The sequence below is a fragment of the Leptosomus discolor genome, chromosome 1, assembly GCF_034619465.1.
Source record: "Leptosomus discolor isolate bLepDis1 chromosome 1, bLepDis1.hap2, whole genome shotgun sequence".
NCBI lineage: Eukaryota > Metazoa > Chordata > Aves > Leptosomiformes > Leptosomidae > Leptosomus > Leptosomus discolor.
The window spans coordinates 124345420-124367939 of record NC_141391.1 but is presented as its reverse complement, the minus strand read 5'-3'; the positions used below and the strand labels follow the sequence as shown (position 1 = coordinate 124367939).

General features: G+C 41.4%; 1 protein-coding gene across 1 annotated transcript in view; it reads right to left on the bottom strand.

Annotated features, from left to right (window-relative positions):
• IMPG2 (interphotoreceptor matrix proteoglycan 2) overlaps positions 1–22520 on the bottom strand; it is a 66085-nt gene that overhangs the window by 16935 nt on the left and 26630 nt on the right. Inside the window, exons 6-15 of the mRNA XM_086460502.1 lie at positions 18433–18479; positions 17907–17998; positions 14844–15005; positions 11874–11932; positions 10448–10465; positions 8177–8421; positions 7470–7552; positions 3396–3720; positions 1255–2987; positions 164–383 (exon numbers count right to left, since the gene is read on the bottom strand). Coding sequence (XP_086316628.1) covers positions 164–383; positions 1255–2987; positions 3396–3720; positions 7470–7552; positions 8177–8421; positions 10448–10465; positions 11874–11932; positions 14844–15005; positions 17907–17998; positions 18433–18479 — 2984 coding nt within the window. The remainder of the gene's footprint in view (positions 1–163; positions 384–1254; positions 2988–3395; positions 3721–7469; positions 7553–8176; positions 8422–10447; positions 10466–11873; positions 11933–14843; positions 15006–17906; positions 17999–18432; positions 18480–22520) is intronic.

Sequence of the window (22520 nt, the reverse complement as noted above, 5' to 3'; positions counted from 1 at the left end):
ATTTTTATTTGTTTGTTTGAACACTGTGAAAGACTGCCTTTCTAAAGCTCAGCCTGTGATAAGCAGTGGGCAGTCTCTGAGCTGCTGGGATCCTTAGTAAGTTCTTAAAGCAGAAGTCGCTCTAAATCCCTTGCTCCAAACTGCATTTCCCTGCCTTCCTTACCTGATTCCACATCCAGGGAGTATTTATCGATGGCCAGGTTCATGGTGTGATATGCGGTGTTGCAGAAGTCTTCCAGTATCAGGTACACAGCGTTGGTGACATTCCGAGGCACAGGTTTGGCAAATTTCATTCGACTGTTCACCACGATACTGCCATTTCTGAAGTTCAGGATTTCCAGATTCTGGAAGCCTGACAGATTTGACTGAAGGTAGGGCACCAGCTGCAACACAGGGGACATGACAGAACAGCTGAATCTTCGAACCTCTACTCAAGCCAGTTGCACTGTTACTGCATCAGACAGCGGGAGTCTGAATTATTTTATCCAAATCCCACAGCAAGGGCATTAACACTTTACCCAACAGAGGTCCGTGCTGGCAGCCTGCCAGGAACCCAAGAACTTCAGGCAGTTCTCAAGCGTACACCAATTTGCAGACAGTTTCCAAAAATCTACAATTCAGAAATACGGTTCTCGGGACGTGGTGCTCTCCCTTGATCTAAGCACCAGGCATACTCGCCATTTCACAGGGTCTTTCCTTCAAGCATGTCCCCCTTCCCTCTCTCTCCTTTGCTCCTTTCATCTCCCACAACAAAATGTTCATTTCAGTCAGGAGAGATGAATTTCCCAGTTAAAGTGACAATTGTTGCTGTCTAACTCCCATGAGGCTTTGCTAGCCACCGGCCAGTTTAGGAACAAGGTAGTTACCTGAACTACCTCTTAGTTAGAGTTAAATGCGTTGCAGAAAAGTTACCTCATCACAGCCCTTCTCTCTCCCTAAATACAGAGCACTCCAGAAGCAAGTAAGGGGAGAGTTGCAGTGACTTCGGCTACACTGCCCCAATCATCGACACCAGCACGGCATCTGGCCCGTAGCGCTACGAAGTCATGCGTTAGAGAGACTACTGACTGAATAAAAGACAAACGTACCCCTACCGCCCCATTTCCAGACAGAATTTTCCCATGGAGGAACACAAATAACATCTGTAAACACCAGTTTTGAGTTGCTCCCCGGAAAAAAGAGACAACGAACTACTATTTACCAACGATTTTTGTCTATCTGGTAATGGACATTTAGCATAGAAATGATTCTTACCAGTTCCAAGAATCGCTGCTCCAGCGCTTTGTATTCAGGGGAGTTTTTATTAAACAGGTCCTCTGAAAACATCATGTTGGTAACCCGAAGACTGAAAAACACAACCAGAGCGCGTGATGGGATAGGAGTACTACTGCGATTTTCATGTGTGGCCCAAGCCACGCTGGCCATCTCTGTGGACTGGACATGAGTCGTTAGCTCCATGTGACTTTCGGTAATGCTCCTTCCCTTCTCAGTCAACTCAGGAGAAACGTGGGCAGTGCTCACACGAGCCAGGTCCACTGAAACATCCAGGATTCTCGTCGTTTCACCTCCCAGCTTTCTTGATGTAACCACGTAGGATGACGCCGTGGATCCCACAGGAGGGAGATGGGATGGAAGTTCCACAGTGCTGATTGTTACACTCCCCGTCACAAAAGAGCTCGTAACAGTGCTGAAGCTCATGGAAACCTGTGTGTCATGGTCTGTACCACCCTGTGCAGTGAAGCCCTCTAGGACAGTGGTCTGATCTATTACAGAAGGAACTGCAGTTGAAACTTGAGTGGCAGCTGGTGTCACTGATTGCACTGTCCAATCTAATGAGCTTTCTAGTGCTCTGTCAGTAGGCCAAACGTGAGCTGGTTTCTTCACTGCTGATCCAGTAGTGTCCCGGCCTGCCAATGATGACTCTGGGGCTTGCTGCTCTTCTGTGGAAGCATCAGGCTTTACCATGGAAGGATCTGCAGTCAGAATAGTTTGTGAAGAGCTTGTGTCCAAGTGGCCTATCGTAGCACCTTCAGTTACATCTGACTGCTCCACTGTGAATAGTTCTTCGGCCGTTGTCCTGTCTTTACCTTGCTGTTCAACTGCTTCAGAAATGATGTTCTGACCTACACTGGACTCTTCAGGTTGCTCCATACTGACAGTCCCTGTAGATGTAAGCAGACTATCTTCCGCAGACAGACCTGTACTGTATGGTGAGACAGGGGCCTCTCCAGTTGGCATGTCTACAAAGGAATGGTCCACTGAAGGCTCTGAAACCAAAGATGGTTTAACAAAAGAAGAATCATACATGTCCGATGTTTCTGTCTGCGTAGATGGTTCCACAGATGAGGGCTCTTCTGTCTGTACCAGAGTTGTAGTCTCTGGAAAGACAAATATTTCAGACTCATCAAGGAAATCTTCTTTTATATTGGCCATATCTTCATCCTCATCTTTGGAAGGATCACCATCTAATTTATTCCCAGAGTTAAGAATATAGTCTAAGATTCTGCCTTCGGGAATATCATCAGTTTTGATTAACAAAGACTCATTATCACCCTCAAGCCAGCTATCAGGACCAGGGTAGAAAACTGGTTCCAGTGTTGCTTCCTCCCAAGGCCAAATACTTGGTTCCATTTCTTTTCCTGAACCATCAAAAGCTGAACCAGACCCATCATCATATATAACTCTATCTCCAAGATACATATCAGTTTCATCTTCCATAGGGAGTACTTCTAAGGGAAAAGGAATTTCCTCCACAGACTCATGCAACACAGAGTCTGCATCATCACTGCCTGCAGGACTACCTTGAGTTACTTCCTTCTCAGCAGATACGGTTTCCTTACTATCAGTCTCTCTGACTGATGAAGAGGCCACTGTTGGTGCAGAAAGCGGAGGAACTGCATAATCATCTGTAGATGGAGGTTCTTCAGGCACAAGGTGAGGAGCACTTGAAGGCAAAAGGTCTTCAGATAGTCCGGTATCTTCAAACACTAAAGTTAAAATAAATTTCCAATTAGATCTGTATTCAGCATGTTTCCCATGATATAGCCTGGCCATATATACGCCAAAGTCAGAAAGGCCCCTGTTGACCTCTCCCACTTTTCATTCAGTTATTCTATGGGCCAAGTCAAGACACAAGAAAATACTTCTGTGCAATTAAACAAGTATCATGTGCATTCCGTTTCCTGAAGGGACAAATAGGCATTACTAGCCATTACAAACATTTTACCTTAGCTTATTGATCTTGGATACATGCACACAGGAAAGGTAAAAGCTACCAGTGAAAGATCAAATTTTTTAGATCTTTCTAAAAAGTCATTTTGGTGAGCTATACCTTTGATGAGCCTCAGGAAACACTGGCATTCAAATTTAAGATTCAGTCAATGGCATTAACTTACCATCTAAAGAACTGGGGGCTGAAGGCCATTCCAGAGAGTCCATAGAATCATGCCCTAACACTGGTGCAGTGACCATATGAGAAGTCCGATTCACATCCTCTAAATTCAGCCCATCAGGCAGAGAAGTGACGTCAGCCTCTGAGGAGAGCGGAGCTTCAGGTGCCAAACTGGCTTCAGGGTCCAGACCTTGTGGTCTTGACCAGATTTCATTGTCATTGGACTGTTCACTATCTGAAGTGGAGTCTGGTTTGGTGAAATCAAAGGGCAAGGTATTGCTGACAGTTGATTCATCCGCTGAAGGCCGTTCAGCTAAAAACGTGCTGTCCTGGAACATAAACCCACTATTAGTATTTCCACTATTACAGGGGAAGCATTAGCTGTCCGCATCGAGCTGAACACACAGAGGGGGTTAACAGCAGCCCACAGCAAAACCTGGTGCTGCCTCTATGAGAAAGTAATGCAGAGCCACAGGAGGGGCCAAACTGGGAGAACTGGCAAATATATACCCTTTGCCGGTCATGTGCAATGTACACGTGAAATGCACATCCTTGTCCACTAAAAAGGGAAAGAAGCCATTGAGATTGTTTGGAGTGCAGCTTCACTTATGGTGTTGAGAGATTTACCATCTATAGCCACCCTATTCCTTCCCTTTTCTTTACTGAAAACCTGGATCTGTCCGTTTCTGGTTAAACCAAAGATGAATGCACACAGCACTGTCTGTCTTCCTAAAGCATGAAGAGGTCTTAACATCTATGACTCATTAGCTACATAATCAATACAGTAATTATAACATTATAGTTACTATGATACATAAAACAGTTTAGAAATTGAACTGAACTGTATTGAATGTGCCCTGTGGTCATTTATTGCTATCTTTTAGTACGTGGGTCTGAGTACCCAGGAGGGAAACAAAGACCATAATGTAAAGGAGAGCGTTTAGAACCTGGAATAACTTTAGTCTCAAAGGTGAGATGTCTGCACAGAAAAAACAAAACAAAACAAAACCTAACAAAGAACAACAAAGAGTACGCCAAATGACTTCGTGAATTGTTTGAAATGTGAAAAAAGAATTTGTTCTCAAATCTCCAGTTTGCACACCGTTACTTACTACTCCACACCCCAATCGTTATTTGGTTTACGGTTAGAATATTTCGCACATTTCATCTTTAAATATTAATCTACTACCACGGCGTCTCATGAGGTAATTATAGTGGGAAAAACTAATGAAGAGATTAAGTTATTTGGTCAAGGCTACAAAAGCAACCTGACTGCCTCAAGCTTTACGTGGATGCCTGCCCACATATCAGTGCTGTGCAACAGTCTGATATGGACAAAAAAAACACCTCGAGGTGTGAAAGACCTCAAAACAATTTCAAGAAGCAGCAATTTACTAAGAACTAACCAACTGCTGATGGTCACTAGCAAAGTGGGCAGAGGATGCAGGTTTCTGTAATACATTAAAAAATGTTTTAACCATTTCTGTAGCTCATAATTCCTGTCTAATCTCTTTCTTTTACTTGACCAGCATGAGTAACAGGAAAAGTCCAAGTACTTTTCAATTTGAAATTTTACTCCTGGTTGAAACATGGGTGAAATAAGTTTTCAACATCATTCAAACTGCATTTGAATGCTTTGGAAACAAGGCAGTTAAGACATTTTTATTAAATTGTTCGTCCACCTGTATTGATCCCACTTTTATAGCCAGTTGTTACGCCACCAGAGTCTCCTCACATTTTTTTATGTAACAATCAGTTGAAAGGTATGTATACCATATGGACTCATGGTCCAGCAATTCTCTTTTTTGGCAAAATTGACCATTATAAATAAAGCTGTAAAAAAAATTACTGTACAAAATTAGAAACAAATTACACATATAAATTCCATAAAGAATAAGGACTACCAGCAATAGCTTCTTGAGACTTTTTTTTTTTTTTTTTTTTTTTTAATATGAGCATTTAGTTGCCAGGGATTGCACTTCATCATTTATTTGAACGGGGTTAGATGTTCCTATGACAACCAACATTATTCAAAGATTCTTGTTACAGTGCAATATATTATATTAACAAGTTTAATATCATATTGGCAAGTTCTGGTTTTCACTAATGTCTTTTGAAAGGCTTACAAATATGACAGATGACTGCAAACACAGAACCCCCTCCCTGATTTTCCACTTTCTGCTGCCAGAAAGGCATTGTATTCAGTAAGCCAGAGCATTCTACCTGTTACAGCTCAACAGAATTAACAAGCAAATACAGATTTCAAAATCTAGGCTTGATTTTTATTTCACTTTTTAAGAGAGCGGTAAAAGTCAAAGAAAAGAATTAATGCTTAGTTGGTACCATCTGCTAGCAGTTAGGTGGTGAAGTCACGGCAGTCCCACATCATATGTATGATAGTCCTCATGAGAATAAGTTGCGTTTGTATTTATTCTCAAATCAACTAAGAAAAATAACAGCAAAATTCTTTTTCATAGGCAACAGTTCTACTTAACAACATCTACTTGAACCATAAAGGTTTGACATCTGTGGAAGTAACGGACTAATCATTTCAGCCTTGTTTACTGTTTAAGCACGTTTATGATTTTCTTAGATTTACCTGAAGTTACTTCCCAAATTATCTGTGTTGCAGACTGTACACAGCTGTTTTTTAGATATGCTCAGTGTCTTTTACATAATTAGAGTTTTTCACTGAAGACAAAGATGACATTATTCATAGTCCATGATTAGAAAACCGTAACTTCCAGGAATTTTTCTTCTACATACTATTCCTTAAAACTGGTTTAAAATTTATTATTGCAAAGCTACGTCTATAAAATCTTCTTGCCTCCACATCTGTCAGAGTATCCACAGACAGAATGTGAAGACGGCAGAATTCTTTGTCTTACCAAAATAAACATCTGCAGAATTTAGTCTGCAGAATATAGTCAGATAGCTCTAGTTCAGGAAAGCCCTTTTCTGAAAATTAACTTAAATTCATGTTTATCCACACCATGCTTAAGGCATTTATGGCAAATCCATATGAATCTGCATTTTAGACATCAATGATTAGTTTTTAAAACTCAGGGAAAACTGACATGAAATTAAAGATATTATAACCTGTGTGACTGTTCTAACATGAATATTTGAGTTCTGTGAAGTGAATATGAACTTTGCTTCCATAAAGATTTCAGAAGTTGGCCTGAAATGAAATGTGTCTGTGTTCACAACATTATCTGATAAGCATAGGTGGACATGGATTTTGTGGCAGGAACCGAGCTCATTTCTTCTTGGAAGGCACCTCTGTGTTACACATCAGTGCGCAGAGCAGAAACCTACTGAATAAATCCCGAAGCCCAGATAATGCTCCACCATTCAGAAATTCTAACTGTCGGCAGAACTCATTGACTTGACCTTGGTATCGCTGGCACCTAACTTGGTGTCGCTCCTTAAAGCCCCTTTGCATTGTACAGATGTGGTCAGGGATACGGAGGTTCCCGTCCAATGAGGAACTTCAGGCTATGTCCTGAGTTGTTCCAGGGGTAATCAGAGGAGATAATTACAATTTCAAGAGGCAAAAAAAAGAAACCACTGCCTGCTTTTCTGTGTTTCCTTTGCTAGCATCAAGTGGATGGACATAATGTTAAAACTGAACTGAGAACTTTCAGTGAAAGCAATACAGTAACAAAAGGAGCATATGAAACTTACTACTTTATCTCTTCTAGCAGCCAGCTTTAGCACTTACATCTATTTCTCGCTTTCCAAAGAAAGTAGTACTGTGGTAAGAAACATGTCTTTAGAGCAATTTACAGTCTAAACATTATGAAAAAGAGACAAAGCTTAAGCAGCAAGGCCTGGCTGTACAGCCAGGAACAGAGTGCTGCCATGTAATATAAGATGATCACAGAAAGCTGCAATATCAAATTATCAGATCAGAGATTTCACCAGAGGTTTTACTCTGGTATAAGGTGTGCCTTCATTACTCCTTATTCTGCACAAACAGCAGGACAGAGAAGCTCTGGGTGCTGGCTGCAATTCTGCCTTGCTGAGTTAAGATGTTCAAATGTGTCCAAAGGCCAGTACTCAGAACCATACTTACATCAAACTCCGGGCGCTCCAGCACAACTGGATGCTCAGTAATCCAGGATGGGTCTTCTGGTGTAGGGCGCAGTATTTCTTTCACTGTGTAAATATAAATACTTGAGGTCTAAAGGCTGCAGTAGCAGTGTGAGGAAGTTGTTTTGGAAGACTGACTGAAAAAACCCTCCCCCGCCTCAGATTCTTGAGTAAAATCTTTCCAAAAAGTTTGCCGGAGATTTTTTTTTTTCCTGGAAATGCCCCCAGATGACTGACAAGAAGTACAGAGGAAAGATGAGAACAGAGGAGTGGACAGCACTCCTCTGCCACCTCTAGCAGGATCATTGAATATTCAACAATAAACCAGGTATTTCCTTTGTGCTGCTCAAGGCCAACACAGGGCTACTAAGCTGAAGGTCATCTTGGTGCAACGGGCATCACGTGAACCACTTTTCCCCTTCTATTCCTGTTCATTTTTGGAATTATGATTGAAATTGCATACCACAAGCCTTGGTGTCAAAGAAAAAAAAGAGGCTAATCTAATGGATTAAGAATGGGATACTACTGCTAATGACTTGGTCTGGTTAAGATCAGAGCAAAACAAGCTACAACAGTTTTTTTGTTGTTTCTTTTTAATTATTCAGAGGGTGCTGAATAATTCACTCAACTGACGTCATTTTACAGAACTTCAGATGTGTGGCCCACCAATGCATCATAATTAATACTCACCATTAGTAAGCTGGAGAGAGTTAGGGTCTAAAGACAAGGAAGTGTTTTCAAGCAAGGCATTTTTCTGGAGGATTTCAGCAATATAATCTCGGAAATCACCGATGGTGTACACAACTGTTGGATTATCCTCTATACCCATGAAGGAGTTGTCCTCCACCTTGTTGGAATGAAGGTTAATCAGGTCCCAGGTGGCATTGCTGATGGCTTTTCCATCAAACATAACAGCATAGTGAACTTCCACCCCACTTCAGTTGTACAAAGAGAAAGAGAACACAGGTGAGAGATGCAAGGCTTTCCAACACATAGTAAATACTATTAATATCTTCCCCCCAAGAACCTGTGTCAATATCCTTTTTTAATATAAAAAAATATTGCTTTAAAGGATTCTAAATAAAAACAACTTCATTCTTTTCATACTTGTGTCTGCCTGCCTGGACCTTCTACAACTGCGAAGTTCTCAAGGAAAAGGCTACCAGAACCTGACATCTGGTCTGGTCCCAGCCCAGTATTTCTACTAGTGAATGGCAGGCAGACCACAAGTAGACCAAACCGTTGGCTTTCTGCCAGCATTATTAATGGGCCCACCAGCACGCAGCGGTGTGAGTGACGATTTTAAGATCATGCCAATGATGGGAACGGCTCTGAAGTACGACAGCAGCCAGGAAAAACAAGCTGTATATAGCAGCCACCTGTAGTAGCCAGAGGCAGCCCTGATCGCTGTCAGTGTGAAGTGCCAATCTGCTTGAAATAACAGCTTTAATAGCAACAAAATTGTATTTAATACAGCTTATACTTGGGAACATTTTTCTAGACTCATTTGATCATTTATTCTTTAACTTAGTTTTGTAACTGTGTACAGCTTAGCTTTTTTCATATTAACCCTCCTCCATTTTCTTAGTTTTCTTTTCCTGAATATGTCTGGATGTCCTTTCCCACATGACAGCATAGGCAGCAATCAGATTTACCATACACTGGGCATAAGCACAAGGGAGCTTTAGAAAATATAACATATTTTGGCTGCACACAGGGCACAGCAAGAAAATGAAGTAATCTATGAAGTGTTATAAAAATGTGCTCCAAAGACAGGTTTTCCTCATTCCACAGAGCTGGACTGGATTGCTGAAGTAATGGCTCTGTTCAGAGAAGTCTCTAAAGCCCCAGCGCCAGGTACAGAAGAGACATGATCCGCAATCACACTGACTAAAACCAGGAGCCTGATGGAGTTTTGCTGCTGGCTCTATCATTGAAATGAGCCCACCATAGCTTCACCACGGGCACTGACTGTCAGCAGAGGAAATAAAAAAGGACAGCAGTAGTGAAAAGGCACAGCAAAGATGGAATATAGTATGCTCCTCAAAAGTAACATCAAGTTTTAATACAACTGTGCTGTCAGTCGCAGTTAATAATTCCTAACTAATAACTATGACACATCTGTCTGGAAAGGGCTAAAACATCTGGTGCTTGGAACATCGCCTTTGTGAATAGTTGCATGCATCTTATCCTGCAGAAGTGCAGAGTACTAGAGGACAGCTTTAAGTCACTATCATTTGTGAGAAGATTTGTGTTTTCTAACCTTTCTTCTAAAATTAAAATGCTCATTCTCTGTAAAACTGATTGTGGAAACTGGTTACACTTTTGCTGAGAAATATACAAATAAAATAATACATCTAGTTAAAGGCTGCAGTAGATTTTCTCCCCTGTGAAATCCTTAGAAAACTAAAGAAGGAAGATTTTGGATGCTTAACCTGTATGTGTCTGATGAAAAACAAGTCCAGACCGATCCCGTCTTCTGCTAAGGAACATCCTGCTAAGATGCGCAGCACCTCTGGCCTTGAAGTAGCTAAGCCAACTGCCTTTGCTGGACAACTACGGTTTCTTACCTACTTTGATTTCTATCATGATAATCATCCCATATCTATTCAAGACTTCACTGCAAAGTATAAAGACCTTAAGTCATCATTAAGCAATTTTGTTTTCTTCACAGAAGAGACTCCTATACACAAATTAGCCCAGTAGCTGACTTCTGTTTAGGAAGATTTTCCCCATGTAGTTTTTTTTATGATTAGGACTTAAATAAGCAAATTAGGTTTATCTGTAATCAAAACAGATCCAGTTACTTGCGGTTTCTGGTAGAACCCCCTCACATAATATTTATGCTGGATAGCTATCTCGCTCTGGAGCCAAAACTACAAATCCCCAAAACAGTGTCCTCCAGCTAAACATGTTTACCATCTGTATTACGACAACATCTATAAAAAAAGTTGTCTTTACCTGTCCTCCTCAGGAGAGCTGGATATAGAAACAAAACAAAACACAACAGCAAAGCCTGTTAAATCAATGTTACAATCTCCTTTAAGTCTTCTAACTCTAACAAATTTGCTTTGGTATTCTAGAGGGCACACGAATTTGAAAAAGCAAACAGCAGAATAGTTATATACTGCATAGTTATTCTGCTACATCACAAACTGTTCTGCTTTCACTGCACTGAGATACTTCTACTGAGCACAAGGAACCAGCAGAGCAGAATCATCTCAGCTTCTTGCAAATAATGCAGTTAAATTGCTGCCAGTACCAAGAAAATCAAGGCTCACTAATTCTACCTAAAGGATTGGTTTACAAACACGGGGTTTTGTCAGGCACAGCAGAGCACAGAGCTCTGGTACTTTGCGAGAAATATCAGCCTTTTCTTTGTCTTCCCAAATGAACCAAGAGCTCGCAAATGTGTTAGACTGCAGATACCAAAGTGGAAGGTTTTGCTGCCTTCCAGGCTGGAAACTGAACACAGTCTAGGGTTCCAACCATAAAACCTTTCTCACTATAGCTGCTTTGTTACCTGCATGTATTCTAGCTAGAATATTCCAGCCAATAAATTCTAAGAAACATGGCTTACAAAGTCTCAAAGAAAACACAACTTATATTAAGTCATGAACAGTCTCATTAGATTCTGACAGTTATATTCAGTTATATTCCAGTCCATTCAAGAAAAATAAAAATTTCTGATTCATGTACCCCAAAACTCAGACATCAGATGTTTGATGCATAACACACAGGACCCCCTTTTTCCCCAAATTAACTTAAAACATCATTCGGAAGCACAAATTGATTTGAGGAAACTAGTCTTTAAAAAAACATTTATAAGAATAAATCGAGTCGAAACATTGTATATCATTTCTCAAACTATTCACCCACCTTTGCTTTGATCAAAGGGAGAAAGACCTTTACATATCTCAAACACCAACCTTTACAGTTATCCCAAATCAACATTAAGAAGTTGGAAAAAAAATTGAAATACTTTTCCAAAAAGTTTCTGTGTTCTTCCTTGTTTAATACTGGGACATGTCAACAGTACTGAAATGTATTAGATACTAATTTTAAATTAGAAACGATCTCTTCTTAATTTTAGGATAGAATCTTGAATAAGAATGCCTTGTCTTAAAATCAAGGTAAGCCTATCATGTGAGATTCTCTGGTGGATGCCAGAAGCAAAAAAGAGATTATTACATTTACACACAGTTCTGTATTTCTAGTTCAGCCTCTGCATATAGAGGTACCAAATATGAAAGCACTTGTCCTTTGGTTAATACACCCTAGCAACTCCCACACACATGCCCGACATTCTTCCAAGCGCGGTGCTAGCACGTCGCACCGTCATACATGATCAGCTTCAATCACCACGTATGCATCAGTATCTTTTTACCTGTAATCCAGGACATGGATGTTTTTGTATCCAGGTAGTCCTTCAAATACATTTTTGATCTATTTTTAGGGGAAAACAAAAAAAATAACACAGATTTCCTCTACCTACTCATTTAGCGAAAAATCACAAAGTATTTTCAACACTTTCTAAAAATGTATATGAGCTTTTATAACTAACAAGAGAAAAACAGTTGCATATTCTTTGTCTTTACAGAAGAAGAGTTCTGGTGACATTGTTTCATTATTAGAAAAGGAAAAGAAAAAGTATGAAGAACAACATTCAGTGCTCCCCAAGAACTGTATAGAAACATTCAAAGAGGGGGAAATTCAAACGGACTCTGCAGAGATCTGCACTGCCTGCAGCAGGCTACATTCTTTCTCTTATTCATGCAGCCCAAACCCTTCTTTGCCCAAAAGGTTTCCATTACCTCCCAAACCTCTCCGGATTAAAAAGAACTCAGGAAAATGCTTTGGACCTTAGTAACTAAACAAGAGGAGCAGCAGCAGCTGCCATAGGAACAGGGACCTCTGAGACTCCCAAGAGGCACTGATGCATTCCAGAGTGCAAAACATGGCTCATCTCCACTGCCCTAAACATACAAAGGGCTCAGGAGTGACTGGCCGGGCTACTCAAAAGAGACAACTGGGGGCAGCAAAATGGTAGCACATCCAGGCTTAATTCAATAGTCGACTGTGTCACACAAGACAAAACCAAGAAATAGAATATTGAAGGTTCACACCGGTTTGGGGCGGTTTTTTTCCTCCCAAAAGATCCTTGCCAGTTGAGAATTATTTTTTACTCCTCAAATTCTTCTTCCCCTCCCCAGTCTCCCTATTTTTAATCTGCCTCTGGTGAAACTTAAACAATTGAAGTGCTGCTGACTTTCTTTTTTCAAGAGCTTCTTTATCCAAGCACAAAGAAAACCAGGCAAGGGATCAAAGGAGTGGAACATCCAAGTGCCAGGTGGACTCTGTCCCATCTGACATTTCTTCCACACACACACACACTATGGCATTGCTACTTGGCCACACAACTAGGAAAATTAAGATGTCTAGCCTGCGCTAGCAACTTGTGATAGTTGTGGTGATGCATTTTGGCTGCAGAGAAGAGTACATCTCTTTCCCATCTGGCCTAGGACCTGGCACAGGGTTAGCCTCAGTAAAAGGGATTCAACAGAGAACCCCAACTAAATGGGACTAAGAAGGAGGCAAAGCTAGAGGAAGGATAAGCCTCATGATGCGCTGCTGAATGGCACCCTAGATGCCTCACCCAAGAGAAAGGAAAGACAAAAAAAAACCCAAACAAAAAATACTGGAAGCAATAGTGAGAGAAAGGTTAGGAGAGAGCAGTATGATCGTATTTTAAATATGCACTTGCATATTCATAGGCCAGTAACTTTATTTGTAGCACACAAATTAAAACATGAAATTTCAATTAAAATTAAATTAATTTGAAACCAAGTTTTAATAAAGCATGCATATATAAGTACGTGTATATATTTGTATGTCTATGCACATACGTATTTTTTCCTTGAAGTAGATGCCTAACAGTCTAAACCATGGTTCACTCCCAGTGACTCCAATGGGATTTAAGCATGTGTTTAAGAACTGGCTGCTCACGTGCACTGCTGATTCTGCGCATAAATGAGGAGCAAGACTTGTCTTGGCAGCCTAGATTTCAGAGAGTGTCTCACTGCAGTGCACAACGATTCATTTGAAGAAACGTCGCTCCTGAGCAGAAATAATTCTGAATGAGTCCTGCTGTTTGCAACTTCTTCCGATTTCCCCATCCATCACCTACTCTGCGTAGACAGATTCTCTAGACTGACGCCAGAGTTTCTTCTACAGTCCAAAATCTGGACACCGTGTGATCATTAAGATATCCTAGACCACATTTCAGTGCTCAGCTTCTGTAGGAGACCCAAAGCACGCCCACATAGGCAGATGCTGATGGACCTGTACACCTTCTAGCTGCACTCCATGTTAATGCTGTGAGATAGATATATATAGATATATAGATATAAAATTTCTCGAGCTGCCTTCCAGCACTGCCTCAGCACAGGTCGATGGCTCTGAACTGCAGTTGATTCATGTCCTGCCACTGTAGAGTGCGGGCAGGCTGGTTTGCTAAGACCCTCAAATTAACCTTTTCACTCCCCAGTTCCAAACCAACTACATTACAGAAGAATTCAGACTGGACAATGAGATTAGAAAGCACTGAAATAAACTCTAGGCAGATTGCTCACTGGAGAGATGTTAAATATATCTTTAAAAATTAAGATTTTCAAGTCCTAAAATGTTAAGAACTAATGAAGTTGCATCAAGAGGCAAACAAGAATCTTGTCACTTCTCTGTGAGTTTAAAAGCTCTACAGCAGTAACACTGACAGGGAAAGATACTAAAAAAATTCTGAAAGGATGGTTAGGCCAAATTTAGCCCTGGAAGAAACAGGTCTTTAAAATGACTAAAATAAGTGGAAACATTTTTCATTTACTAATAACATCTGGCTTAGTTTCTTTTGCTAACATGAAGCAAAGTAAATTAAGGAAATCAGAAAATAGGGTGGAAAGAGAGAGAGCAGAAAGGTCCTGTTTAAAGTATGTCCTCAGTCAGGGGTTCAGCATAATCTTCTGATCCTCCCAAAAGCTTACTTTTACCTCTTTTGCCTGCAAAAATGATAGCAGGCTATTTCACAAAACACAAAGAGAAAGCCAGAGTAATTGGTCTTTGGCAACTGGTATGCTACGCACAACGTATGGCACTCCGCTCCTTCAAAGAGGCAACATGTCAATGTACAGAACAGTGTGCTCTCATAGTGGGTGAATATTTTCCAGCCTGCCTGAAGCAACAGAAGCCCTCAGCTGGTTCTGCAGAGCCCATGAGAAAAAGGCAGTCCTAACACAGGTGCTATGGGCTACTATTGCTTTGCAGAGCTAGCAAAAAGAAAAAGGGAGTCAGGGAAGGTAATCACCTGAGAAATGAATTGTTCAGAGAGCAGCTGATGCTTTGCAGAAGTTGGGTCCCTCAGCTCCTCGCTGTACTTTTCACCAACAATCAAAACACTGAACTCGATCATCTGCTCAGTTACAGGTCTCACTAGTTTCTCATCCTGCTTCTTTATCTCATTATTGATCTGCAAGGGAAGGAAGAAGGGAGAAAACAAGAGGTGATTTAATGCCTTTTTTTTGTTTTGACCTTTGTTTTTTTCCCAAGAAATAAATACTCATTACTCACCACACACCAGATTCCCACCTATCCTGGATTTACCCCATGTAAAAAGCATCCCTAGATATGTATATGTACACATGGTCTGCCATCTGTCAACAGCACACTATGTTCCCAAGCTTGAGTCCAAACATCTTTCTTATGTGTCCAGAAACTTCCCCAGCTGCTGCAAACTTGGAGGTTTCTCTGGCTCGTGATGGGGCATAAAACCTGAGCCCTCTCCATAAACGCTGCATGGGTGGGTAACACCTCAGGGCAGTACTGGTGGGCCACACTGATGGTCACTGATATACTTAATGACATGTGAAAACTGCAGTCCAAACCAGAGCATGCCCTCTTGAGCCATCAGCATACCTGTTTGCCTTGCACTATAATGGAGTGCTCATGAAGCCTCAGGGACAGAGGCAGCAACTAATGAGGCAATCTACTAAGCAAGAATATTTTTCGAGAATTCTTGTATTGCAGATAATTCTATCTTCCATTTGCACATCCTGATTCTAGGTGCAAGGCCATCTAGTTGACCTCAGCTACAAACAGAATTCCAGTTGTGTGGGATGTTCATGAGGCAATTTAAAGTGCAACTAGGGACACACAAACTTGAGCCCAGTCAGAAACAGGCTGATTTACTCAAAATTTACACATATATCACAAGGCTCTTACTGACTATTCCACCTGGAAGACAAGTTACCTTTGCCAAGTTCTACATTCAGGACAACGTCCTGTGTTGTTCAGCCTCAGTAAGTGAAGGATCCCCTCAGACACACAATGGGCACTGGGAGATCCGCAGGGACCTCTCCTGTGCTAAAGTGGCGGGCTTCAACTGGTAGGTCTACACTTGCCCAAGAAGCCCCGCAGCAGTGGCTGTGCAATGCATCAGGGAAGCGTGTAGCTGTATCATGGCTGCCACAGGCAGCAGTGAATTCCAAGTTTTAATCTAATTTGAATGACTGAGCAACACAGGAAGAACACTTTCTGCTTAGTTCCCTAGTATTTTACAACCAGCATACTATTCCTTGTGGTATACTGAAAGACAAGAGAAAAACCAGATCTCGTTTCATGGTTCTGTTCTAAAACAAAACAATTGAGATTTGTGGGGGAGGGAAGGGAAGGCTGGCTTAAGTTAACTTTAGCCAAATAGTCAAATGCCTTTGGCTATTTATATGTAGTTGTTGCTTTTTCCCTACTAAACAGGAAAAAAGAGAGCCAACAAACCAGACCTCTTGAGCAAAACTGCAGCCTGTGTTATGGATGGTGCAGGAAATGGAAAAACCTTTCTCCAGAAAGTTTAGCTGCCACCACTGACTTATACATTGTTTAGGGATCCTCTAAAAATTTTTAGTTAAATTCTCTTCTTCCCCCTCATCCCTTTTTTACTAGATAACTTTGTTAAGGACTATAACGACTGATACGCCACTTAAAGCTAGTTAGCATTTGAGATACGTACTTAGCAGGTACATACGTGCTGCTACTATATGGCCGTTTGCAATGCCGTGTAGTTTCAATCATTTATCAGTCCCTCAAAACCAAAAGTACGGTCAACATACGAGTGCAGAAGATGAGCTTTGCTCACTCTTGGTCTTGTAATCTGCAATGCATTTTGGCTGCACAGAGCAATGATGAGGTGTGATGTAACTGTATCGAGTGAAAACACTGTGGCAGCAGCAATCTAATTCTGATTTCTTTCTGATTTACTGAGTGGTCCTATTCTCTGCTCAGGCAGAAATACCTCAGGCAGTTCTGTTTCAAAAAAGAATAATGGTGTACATGAGACCAAACCACAAGCATTCTTGGTACATAATATAAAGCCAGACCCTGGACTTGAGTCAGAAGCTGTCTGCCTGTTTCATATTCAGTATTTATTCTTGGAAGCACAATATCAGAGCTCCACAGTCAGCCCTGAAAGCCCCAGAAGAAAGTACAGTTTGGCCCAGCTTTGTTTCATGGCCATACTAGGTTACAGAACAGTGCACAGCTAAACCCAGTACCATAAATCAGCTTCTACTTATAGGCAGCATGTGCAACTTTGTAAGCTTCTCAGTAAATCCACCGAGAGTTTCATGTTTATAAGAAAACAAAAGCCAGCTGATTCTTACGACTGGTTTGCAAAATTTTCTTCAGTCATGTAGGCCCATGAATACTGAAGTTGGATTCTAGTGTTTGGGCTTCAATTTTAACCCAGATGAGCTGTTTCCTGGAAGCAAATACTTCCCTGGGACCTATGTGGTGGTCTACACTTCTGAAAGCCAGCTCACTTTTACGTACTTGATGTAGGCTTCCCTGTGTTGTGAGTTTTGTTTAAATATCAAGGTAATGGTGACTGTGAGATGACAAAGAGTTCATCTATGTCAGCGGAGGAAAAGGAGCAGAGAATCTGAAGGAATCTTCAAGGCCTTCCAGGCCACTTCTCTGCTGTCCTACACAATTGTACCACACAGACCCTCAAAGCACTACTACAGTAATTTAAGGTGTATTGTGTTTAGGAACAATAGGAATAATAATGCTCCATAGTCTTCTTGGAGCTCTCAGAAGCCCTAGGCATTTCCTGTCACTAGCAAAATCCTCACTTAATAGCTCAACTGATCTGTTCTCTCTCACTGTCAGCAGCATGGCAAAGCCTCTGCAAATGAAAAAATACCTACCCAGGAAATTATTTTAAAACTTTCTGAAGTTCATGCCCTGTTTTTATGAAACCTTGATTTGTGTTTACAAGCTATGTTAACACCACCTTTAGGAAATGCAAGTGACCACAAACAATATTATTTAGGAAAGGCAATAGAATGCTGAACCAAATGAAAAAAAACCCACTCACAGTAGTGTCTGCATCTTCGATCTCAGGGATGATACCACCAGCAGGACTCTCAATGGAGATCTCATGAGGGGGAGGGACATTGGCAGCTGCATCTGAGTTTGAAAGAGAGCGCTATTATTTTGTTTGAGTTTTTTTTATACTCATGTGCATGTAAATACACACAGAAGCAGTTCAGCAAGCATAAACCAACAGTAAAATTTGATTTCTATTCCCATCATCATGACAGAAACAACACAGGAAACACCTGAAGAGCCTCAGGAAAAGTATCAAATATACTGTCTAAGCAGATGTATTTTCGGGAACATGAAGTGCAGTAAAAAGCACACAGAACTAATTACTCAAGTAGGATTTTCATGATTCACACAGTAACAAAATAATGTCAGCATATAACATGACTTCCAGATCACAAACAGCATTACTGGAGATGCAAAAATTCACAGCTCTTTCTGAAATACAAACACCATTGAATTTCTCAATTTTCTAGTAATTCAGAATCAGCCTTGACAGGAGTTAGATGAAAACTGACCTCTCAACGTGGTAACATCAGCATCTGAAGCTGGAGTTGGAGTCCCACTACTGCTAAATAAAAATAAAATCAGAAATTGAAGTCAGACATAGCGAGACAGATGTATTAGTTTTTGATTTATCTGTGATTCTGCTGCCGCACCAAAAAAGCATGTTTGCAGAAGAAATTTGTCATGGTACTACTTTGCTGATAACTTCATAAAAATCAGGCTTTGCAACCTTTCAGTTATCTTTTGCAACTTAGATATTGGGTCACTTGCATCACACAACACACCATGTAGCCTCCCTGGGTTGCTAACCTCCTATATTCCAACTGACTTAGAGTCCTGCCCAAAAATACATTTTGCCTTCTAGCGGTTCTGTAAAGGAAGCAACTGTGAAGACCGGGGATAAAACACAAAGATAACCTGTAATATTCTATAAACTGTTTGGTTTTTAAAATACTCTCCAGTGCACTAAAATGTAACTGTACTGAAATCACTGCAAGAAGATGGGTTCTTTTTGTCATGACTTTTACTCCGCTTATTTGGAAATCTTCAAAAGGCATCAGTTTCCAAATCCAATTATTGCATTCACACACACATAAAACAACTCTAGGCCAAATATTGAAAAACATTTCAGTTGAAAATCAGATTAAGAGTGTCAGCCTGAAGAAAAACTGACAGCTTTAACAAGGCTCTTACAGTAAACCCAAGCTCCTTGGGAGCCAACTATGTAAGCGCTGAGAAACTGCCAAGTTACCAAGAGTGTAAGACGTGCTCTGACAGAAGCAAGTCTTTCCTGAATGAAGAAAAACTTATTTTTCAGGTTTGTCATACTTTTAATATATACAGACCAATCTGTAAGACTGGAAGCTTAAGTGCTGGAGAGAAACTGAACTTCAGACTTCAGAAAATCATTGAAGTTCATTGCATTGAAATATTTCTCTCACTTCTAAAAGTATGACCACCTTTCTTATTGGTGGTCATACTTGTGCTGCCATAAAGTAAGCATTGCAGCAAGGAGTCTTCACTGTAATATATGCAAGCGCTGATACTATGTGAGCTGTGGTTCCTAGCCTTGTCAGGTTTGATTTTTGATTCACATACTAGATTACCGATCTTGCAGTCTGTCCTTAAGCAAAACTCCACTCAAAGTTGATGGATATTTTGCCTCCATCAGGACTCACAAGCAGCCTCTGTATTACTCCAAAAATCAAAGGCTTCCAGCACCAGCCAGACAACCAGATCCAAAGTTACATACTGAAGATGACGGGGCACAAGCCTATGATCAAACATATGACAGTTTCACTGAGACAATGTCTCAGACACTCTTTCTCCCCCTGCCTCTCACAGACACCTAACCTCGCCAATAAACAGACCAGAAGACAAATCTGATTAATTTTCTATTTAAGTCAAGAATCTTTTCACCAATCCGTTCCCAGGAGGCACAGGCTAGTCCTGCACATGATGATTAACTACCAAAATACAGCAAGTTCAGGGAATGTTAAATTGACAGGGTGAGATCTACATAACAATTATAAAATATTGACAAAAAATAAAAGATGAACAAAGCAGAAAATACTTATTAAAGAGTTTAAGCAGTACCTTCATGTATTTTCTTCAGCAACTAAAGTTGATGAGCTCTGTGCAAGCTTTGAAATGTACAGTTATTTGTGTCTGCTTCCATCTCGTGGACACTGGTACCTGTTTTAGCCAGCACAGTGCAAGGTAACTCTCTACCAATTCTTTGACTACCTCAGTAAATCTGGGAATTATTTCCATGACTGGAAAGCCAAATTTTACTACCAAGTATAATTTAGACAAGATATCCTCTCTTATTCTCTCTGCCATTGCCATCACACGTATAAACGGTCACAAGCAACTAATTCAAAAAAGATCAACTTCTGCTAAAAAAAATCCCAACAGACAAACCCATACACATTAAAAGGATTTAGGTTTTCTTAAGAATGCTAGTTACGTTTTAGAGGGATTTAGTTTCCTTACTTTACCACCTTAGAACCAAAATAAAAACTATTGCTTAGCTATTAATTGGTCAGATTAAATGTTTTCCAATTAAATTTGCCTAACTCCAAGGATGCAATAATCTCACCAATTTCAAGAGGCATTAGATTACATCTATACCAGCATCTCACCAAAGTACAGCATCAGTAAATAAAGCATTTTAGTCCATCATGTTTAATGATGGTACGTTCAGAAACACATACGATTCTACTTTTCAGGAAAGGTGAAACAATGTGGGATTTTACTTATTACAAACTGTTTAGTGTAACTAAGGTCAGAATAAAAACTCAACAAAAGCAAAGTGATGGGCAGTGAAATAGCTCTGCTACGGGATTTGTACTGTTGTGTTCAGCTGAAGTGCCCAAACCCATATATTACCTGAGCTTTGTACCAACCCCCTTTTCTTTAGAAGGGGACAGTGAGAAATATGACGTGCTGTGGAGGGCTCTGAGCTCAACCCGAGACTCACAGGACTCGATCCAGCTGCCCACGAGTCGGTGCCTCGTATGCTTTGAGGGGCCTCCAGGGCCTCCTGACCTCCAGCTGCTGCCCCAGGAGGCACAGGCCACCCATGGATCCCATGTCATCCCTGCCAGCCTTCTGCAGAGGTGTGCTGTAACTCAGGGCACATCAAAAGGACCTGAACGACTATCTGACCAACTGAACTGAGCACCCGGTTCTGTGGTGGGTTAGCCTTGGCTAAGAGCCAAACGCCCACCCAGCCGCTCTCTCACCCCCCTCTCCCTACAAGACAGGGAAGGAAATAAAACAAAAGAGCTTCTGAGTCAAGATAAAGACAGGCAGATTGCTTACCAATTACCTCCACGGGCAAAACAGACTCAGCTTAGAGAAAATTAAATTAACTTACTGCATATTTAAATAGGTTTGGGTAGCGAGAAACAGACAAACATTAATACATCAGCTATCCTCCACCCTTTCCCAGGCTCAACTTCAGTCCTGACTCCTCTACCCGGTGTGGGCTCTGCAGGGGCAGCAGTTCCTTCAGGAAACGTCTACCTGCTCCAGCGGGAGTCCTCCCGGGGCTGCAGGGAACACCTGCCCTGCCACGGACTGCCGCCTCCTCCTCCGCTGCCTTCGACCTTGCTGTTGCCTGTGCCGCCGTTTCTCATTCTCTTTGCTCCCTCCTCCTCTCCCTGTGCAGTCTCTTTGCCCTTTCTGACACAGGCCTTCCCGAGGTGCCACCACCGAGGCTGCGGGGCTGAGCTGCGCCCCCGGGGTCTGGTGGGAGCCGGCTGGAACCAAATGTGCTTGGCCCCGGGGCAGCCCCGGCCGCTCCCCACAGAGGCCGCCGCGCAGCCCACGCCAGCCCCTGGGCACACACACCCCGTACGGCTGTGTTTGCCAATGTACCCACAAGATCAATTCTAACTAAGCTGCTTGAGTCTTTAAAGGAAAAATTCCTCGAAGTAGACAAGAAAAAACAGAGAGAACGCTATGGTGCAAACCACCCTTTCAAAAGAGGAGCAGTTTGCAAATGGAAGAGCCTACAATTAGCTTTCTAGAGTAGAGTACTACTTCTAGATTAGATTGCTGGTTATAGACTTATCAAAATAAAATTCTCCAAGTTTCAAAGGTCCCAGAAGACTCTCTCTGTCACAACTCAAATGGGTGGCAGCTCTCCAACAGAGCGCTTCGGTTAGCAACGTCAGCTCAGGCACCGGGTTAGCCATTTGGTGGCAACCACAGACCAAAACAGGCCATCGGGCAACGTGAGAGCGCTGAAAAGCAAGGTGAGAGTAGGGCCACTGCCATTTACAGCATGGCAAACCCATCACCTTAAGGAGCAGCAGGCCACACTCTTTGTCAAGGCTGGGTAACACATGCTCACTGGCACTGAGGGGCTGTTAAATAAAAGCCCCCATGAGCTAACTAGTTTTCTGACAAAATTTCAGCTCACAGCTGGCTGAAAATTAAAAGCCAAAGGCTTAATTAACACCTAGTAAAACCATAATCAATCCAACCAAGCAAGACCAGTCAAGTGCTGAATTTGGTCAAATTAACGGTTATCACTTTTTCTCAGGAGGACAGAAATACTGTTTTAAGAAACTGCTATAATCAACCTTGC